Source organism: Medicago sativa, chromosome 6 (genome assembly GCF_051527215.1).
Source record: "Medicago sativa cultivar Bolivia chromosome 6, Bolivia_mono, whole genome shotgun sequence".
NCBI lineage: Eukaryota > Viridiplantae > Streptophyta > Magnoliopsida > Fabales > Fabaceae > Medicago > Medicago sativa.
Window position 1 is genome coordinate 40,270,334 of NC_140754.1, and position 6,271 is coordinate 40,276,604.

General features: G+C 33.6%; 1 protein-coding gene across 1 annotated transcript; it reads left to right on the top strand.

The window, feature by feature from the left end:
• The first annotated feature begins 323 nt into the window (after positions 1 to 323).
• On the top strand, positions 324 to 4,720 carry LOC146915110 (uncharacterized). Its single transcript, XM_085721241.1, has 14 exons — positions 324 to 429; positions 507 to 664; positions 768 to 818; positions 916 to 1,080; positions 1,566 to 1,643; positions 2,065 to 2,110; positions 2,210 to 2,253; positions 2,342 to 2,410; positions 2,530 to 2,713; positions 3,721 to 3,792; positions 3,928 to 4,113; positions 4,236 to 4,327; positions 4,421 to 4,509; positions 4,593 to 4,720. Exons 1-10 carry the CDS (start codon positions 324 to 326, stop codon positions 3,729 to 3,731), a joined length of 912 nt encoding a protein of 303 aa, XP_085577367.1. The 3' UTR covers positions 3,732 to 3,792; positions 3,928 to 4,113; positions 4,236 to 4,327; positions 4,421 to 4,509; positions 4,593 to 4,720.
• The last annotated feature ends 1,551 nt before the right edge of the window (positions 4,721 to 6,271 follow it).

A 6,271-nucleotide genomic window follows, 5' to 3' on the forward strand; every position in this document is an offset into this window, starting at 1 on the left:
AACAATGTATCAATTCAGCAAAGCAATAATCAATCTAACAAATTGACCACACCTTGCATACTACAATGTTCTACAACAAATATGATTATAAAAGGAGAACATAATTAGTACCAAAATAAAGACATCTAATAATAAGAATAAAAAATAAAGGGTGTCTAATAGGGACCAAAAGGGTTTACCTTTGGACCATTGTCTAAAACGTGTAAAATAGTTAAAAAAAGTCATTACCAAAATTTAATACCATTAAACAATCATTTAAATGGCGATGGAAGCTATTGATGCGATAATTGTTTTTTTTTTCTTTCAAAAATTGCTTAGTTTAAATGGCGAAGGATAGTGTAATTACTGTTTCTTCGGACAAAGGTATTTGTGGTGGAATCAACTCCACGTCTGTCAAGATAAGCAGGGCCTTGAGCAAGTTGAATTCTAGTAAGTTCTGCTCTTTGTGTGTGTATTGTGATGGCTGCAATAAGTGTGTTGAATGTTACATTTGTCGGTTTTTTTAGTTATGGAGCATCACAAAGAGATAATTAAGAGTGGGTGTCATAAGATTTTGGAAGGAATCAATTCAATGTCTTTGATGAATTTAGATGACCAGCAAGTTCACTCCTTAATGACGATGGGAGAAATAGCGCGTGGAGTTGTTGTTGGTCGAGATAGAAAGGTTAGATTATAGAGATATATAAGAAGTTAATTATGTTTTTGTACACAATTTTCGTGCTTATTGGCATTGCCGTCATTAAATGAGTGCTATTTACATTCTATAGGTGACTAAGAATGACGTGATTACTACCTTGCAATACAGCATTGAGAAAATGGTTGATTTTGCTTCTTTCATGTATTCATTCATGATGGATTTTGTTAATATTGATGTTTTTTTGGTCTATCTTTGAACTAACTTGAGGTAGTTTGCAGGTGTGTGCATCTAGAGATATTGTTCATATGCTAAGTAGGATGTCCTATGAAGGCTTGCATGACCAGAGGATGCATTTAGTATTGAGGATGAAAGAAATTGCTCATGGGATTGTTGAGAAGCAACCTAGAGTTGCAACAACTAGGCCTGAGTTACTTGCCGACCAAGTAAGGGATTAATACTGCTTTGTGTGTTTGAGTAAAAAGCTCAAATAAGTGTTTACTGTTTACTTAATAAGATCCTATTATGTAAGAACTTATATCAGGAATGAAGTGGAAACTAAATTAACTTTTAATGGTGAGATTTTAGTGTTTTTCATGATATAGAAGCTTTTTGGATCATAGCAAGGTTTGTGGTATTGAGATTTCTCAAAATTTGCGCAGCAATGTTATCGAACAAATTTATTTTACATTTTTCTCATGTTTTGATGTTTTGATTGTGTGGGTTGGTAACTTAGCATATTTTCTGCTTTGGTGTTCTTGCATATTATACAGTATAGGATAGTGTAGTATAGTATAGTATATCATTTTTTGTATCCAACTCAACCTATTGAAATTGGTCTGCAGCTAAAATGTATCGAGTTTCTGAATGGATTACAGAACTAATTTTTAGATGCCTGAAGTCCTAATCTCATATATGCTTTTCTTTCAGTTCACTCTCAGTATTTGCGCTGCAGCCGTTGTACCTGAGAGTGCAGGCACTTTCTGAGAACATACCAGAGGAGATAAAGGTTATGTTTAGGAATTTCACTCTCTATTGAATAGCATTCATCGCAACTTCGAAATGCTGATGTTTGAAATGCTTTGCATCTACTTTAAACAACAAGAAATTGAGAAGGCAAAACAACAATTAGATGGCAAGGTAATGATCTTGCCTAACTTACCGGGAATCCAAACATCCATATCTTGACCCTAATCCCTGAATTAAGTCACATGTGGTGTGATATTTGTATGTGAGGTTACAATTGAGGTAAAAACACAAGAAAACAAAAAAAAAATCTTCAAAGAAATGTTACTAAATCAATGATTATATTAGTTTCTTGTGGTGCTTGAACCTTCAACATTCTAATTAGTAGATTTTTTTTTGAAGTTTCCTCACTAAGCAATGATTTTAATAGCTTGCTTATATAATTAATTGTTGTGTAATTGCAGAACACACATGGAAATAATGGAAAGGCAGTAGCTGCTACTATAATCGGTAATATTTCAGCTATCTTTGATTGTAGTTTTTTGGGTTATCAAGACACTTTGTGGGATGCATTGGGACGTCATTACTATAAGAATTGTTATATTCAAGGTGAAGTTGATTTCAACTTTGGTCAAGCCCAATCTTATTTTGAGGTAATAATAATAATCTTTGTTCTACATTTTTTACTTTGTTTTTAGAATGAAACAATGAAGCATTTTAAGTGGTTTTTACCTATTGTAGGATTGTGCAACATCAAAATCTAGCCACACTCCACCTCTCATCAGTATTCTTCCTGACTGCAAAACTGAGGTTTTCTCGAATTTTATTGAATTAAGTAAACCTGTTTTCTACATTTGTGTTTGAAGTACTTAGGAAATTATCATTGGCTTTAGATATTGCTTGCTGCACTTACATTCAAATTTATGCAGGGAATAATAGGCTTTTCATTTGAAGCTGCCGAGAAAGCCTCTTATGATCCTGAATCCGTGATTAGAGCATTTGAAAGTCAGCCATCTCTTCATACAGATTCTTTCGCATTTTCTAAATATGTTAAAGCATTAGTAAAAGTTGATAGGCTGGATGAAAGCGAATTTCTGAAGACTTTTCTAAGAGGTGACTATTTGGCCAGATTTGCTCATTTTCTCTTGACTGTGCATGTGATTGTTGTTTGCTCTGTTTGACCATTATTGTTTGACTAGGAAACTAGACATATACTTGAAGTGTTTATAATTTGATTAGAAAGTTGAAGGCACAGATCTATTTGCATTGCTTTTAGAATCTTAACTTGCTTAATTTATAATTTGGGGTTACACATTGCTACAAAATGCACTTGACATTGTATTCATTTTAATGATTTGAATATTAATATTTTGTTATCTTCTCTCATTTACTGCTAACTTTTTAAAGATTTATATTTAAACAGAGTCATTTTAGCACAATTTTTTGGATAAAATGATGACATTAATGTTTTTTTTTTTGAAATAAAACAAATTGGTGTATGAAGTTTGATCATAATGGTTTGTTGGGGATTATGTAGTTTGATTAATATCTTAAACTTTTAATCATTTTGAACAAGAGAGGCATACTTTTATCTTTGTTGTAATATTGCATGCTTTCAATCACAATTTCGATACCTCTTTTGACCTTTTGTTTAGGGATGGGAACAAGTATAATTTCATAAAACTTGCATTTCATGGATGGGATAAATAAATGGTGGATGTACGAAATCCAAGATCTTATATAGATCTATGTTGGAGTCTGCAGAATTCAAAACTTGGAATAGCAATAGTGAACTTGCCGAAATTTGTTATTTATTAGTGATATGGTGCAATTGAGTTGAGGAGATCAATGCGAAGGTTGTGTCATAGGAGTTCTTATCGCTGATTATAGTTAGGCTTTCTGTGTCATAAAACAACATTATAGTGATTGTAGATGATCTGGGTACTACAGTTGCCTATGTCCTCTCGACCTTCATCAATCTCCTTTTCTTTTTGCAATATTTGCAACTACTCGGCCTTTGTGATTCTTTGTTTAGGTCATTGTGATCAAAATTATTTAATGGACAGAACATACACGTAAGTATGATCAGTGACTGGTATCGTTCTTCTTTTTTGTTCTAGGAACGTGTTAAGGAGCGTTCGACGCGCTTCAAGGAATCTTCACAGTTCACTCCTGGTGCTCAGTCCTTTGAGGTAAACCCAACAAATGATATTATAAATTGATACTTGCTATTGCAATTTGAAAATTATGTAAAAAGCAGGGTTTTGGGCAGGTGATATTATTTATTACCTTCATTCTTAGCTTAATTATCTCTTTATTCTGTACAGGGTTTTCAAGGCAGAAGTGCAGCTGGAGCTGATAGTCCGGTTTCCTTCGGCGATGATGAAGATGCCATGCCAACATCAAGCTCAAAACCAAGCACCAGAGGTCGGAAAGGATATGTTGCATCTAATTGTAAACACCATCACGATATTAGTCTTCTCTTTGACATTTTGCAAAACCTTCCCAGATTTGTTAGTTTCTATTCAATTCCCCTCTCACCTTTTTTTCTTTCTTTCAGTTATTATTATTTTTTTATATTGATTTACTCTCTTCTTCGCTATGATGATGAATTTAATCTATTTGATGAGCAGAGGTTGTCAAATCTTCGCATACATAACAATTTTAACTGCCACCTCTGTCGTGAAGTTACTAAGGCATGTGTTCATGCCGAAGCCCTTGATTTTGGTATGCTTTATCTGTGTGTCCATTTTGTCTTTTATAATGCTGTGCTGTTTCATTTTTGGAATTTGAAGATATGAAATGAAATTGAGTTTTTAGGCATAAATACGTGAGCAAGAAAGAAGGCTCTGTGGAAGCATAATGTCCATGGGTTGGCACCGAGTGTTGCATCTGCACACCATTTACTGGTATTGTTAGACATACTAATCTTCTAATTTCTTTGATTCTGTCTCCTGTTTGCATTTGGTAAGCTATTGTCAATTTATTGCAGCTTTTTGCTAAGAACAACAATGATACTAAACTATTGGTGGAAGTAATGAAATTTTTGAAGAAGAATGATTTACCATTGAAACCAGGCACGACAGATATAGTTTTCAGGTATGTTATTATTTTAGCATTTTCAATATTTTTGTATCGCAATTAAAAGGATTCTCTAAACTTGATCACCTGTGTGCAATACTTCTATTCTGCTCTTTCCTTTAATTTGCTAAAATGTAAAAAAGGCACTATTTCTTTGAAAATTGCAGCTATTTCCCTTAATTTGCTCATTTTTCATGTATAACAAAATAATATTTTTGCTATCATTAATTTTAATATTGTGCATAATTGTGTTGTAACATCCCGCTCGTCAGCTAATGGAAATTTTACCTGTTAAATGTATCAGAGGAATGATATTCATGGAAAGTAAGTTCATGGGTAATATTTTATGACATGTCAGTATATTACGGATAAAGTATCAGTGTGGGATTAAACACGCTTGAGGCAGGGGCATAATGGTAATTGCTCGTAAAGGGGTAATTAAGTGGTTTTGGCTCAAAATATTCATTCTTCACTTGTCTTTCTCTCTCTAGGTTTTGAGAAGAGAATTCTCTCCTCCTTCTCTCTAACCCACGCCCTCCCTCTCCACTCTAAATCATCCAAACTTCTTCCTAGTGTGATCAAGCATGGTTATGGGTGGCTTAGCAAGCAAGGAATTAGTGGAGGAAAGATTAAAGCATGGTTTTTGGTTGAAAGCTAAGGATCAAGATTGAAGCAAAAGCTAGGGTTTGAGCTTGGATCTTGAAGGAAAGCAAGAAAACATGATTAGGTGAGTTCCATAGATAGTTTCCCTACCTTTGGTTGTGTAAATTCATGTTAGAAAGGATTGAATTAAGTTTATGAGAGGTTTAGAACCCTAATGTTCTCTTGATCAATTCTTGATCAATTCTCGAGGGAGGTCTATCTAATTTTACCTTTTTTTTTCTTCCAAAACTACTCTCGCTGAAACAACTTAGTTATAATTTTTTTTTTAAAACCAAAAAAGTTGTCCAACCGCTTTAAAAGCTGTCAATTTTTAATGTCACTCAAATCTGATAGAGGGCCGGTTCCCAATTCAACCTGATAGAGGTTCAGTCTGGTTATAATTACCTTGCTCGCAATGGTAACTTACAAAGATTGATTGAATAAGACTAGCCTGTCTTTTGCCAATGTTGAAGGTATTTGCGGTGACAAGATTTATAGGTTGCAAGATAGAAAACTATAGACTGTTATAGATACTTAGAATGGCTATAATTACTTATATTCATTAATTTATAGCTTTGTTGCTCACGACGATGTTGTTGCCTACTACATTGGTTACCTCGATGAAATCCTCGACCACACCACAAAACCCACCAGGGATAATTTCAAGAATCTTCCTTCCTCGAATTTTTTTTTTTTTTTACTGACAACGACTTCAATTACCTCGTTGATAGCCGATTGAGTAACTCGCTTCGCTCATCTTTTTGTTGATCTACGTAAATTTTTCGATTTTTATTTGATGATGTTTATATTTTTTGTTAATAACTTGGTTGTTTTTATAATTTAGTGTTTTCTCAGCGAAATGTTTGTTTTGTTTTTTCCATGGAACGTTGATAGTTTGGAAATGACTTAAAATTTGTTGACGTTTGTCGCTTACTATGTTATTGTTAT

Bases quoted from the DNA above. Each gene is read 5' to 3' on its own strand.
- LOC146915110 (XM_085721241.1), top strand. From the start codon at position 324: ATGGCGAAGGATAGTGTAATTACTGTTTCTTCGGACAAAGGTATTTGT. The intron at 1,644-2,064 runs GTTATGTTTAGG...GTGTAATTGCAG, and splicing joins ACATACCAGAGGAGATAAAG to AACACACATGGAAATAATGG. The intron at 2,254-2,341 runs GTAATAATAATA...TACCTATTGTAG, and splicing joins AAGCCCAATCTTATTTTGAG to GATTGTGCAACATCAAAATC.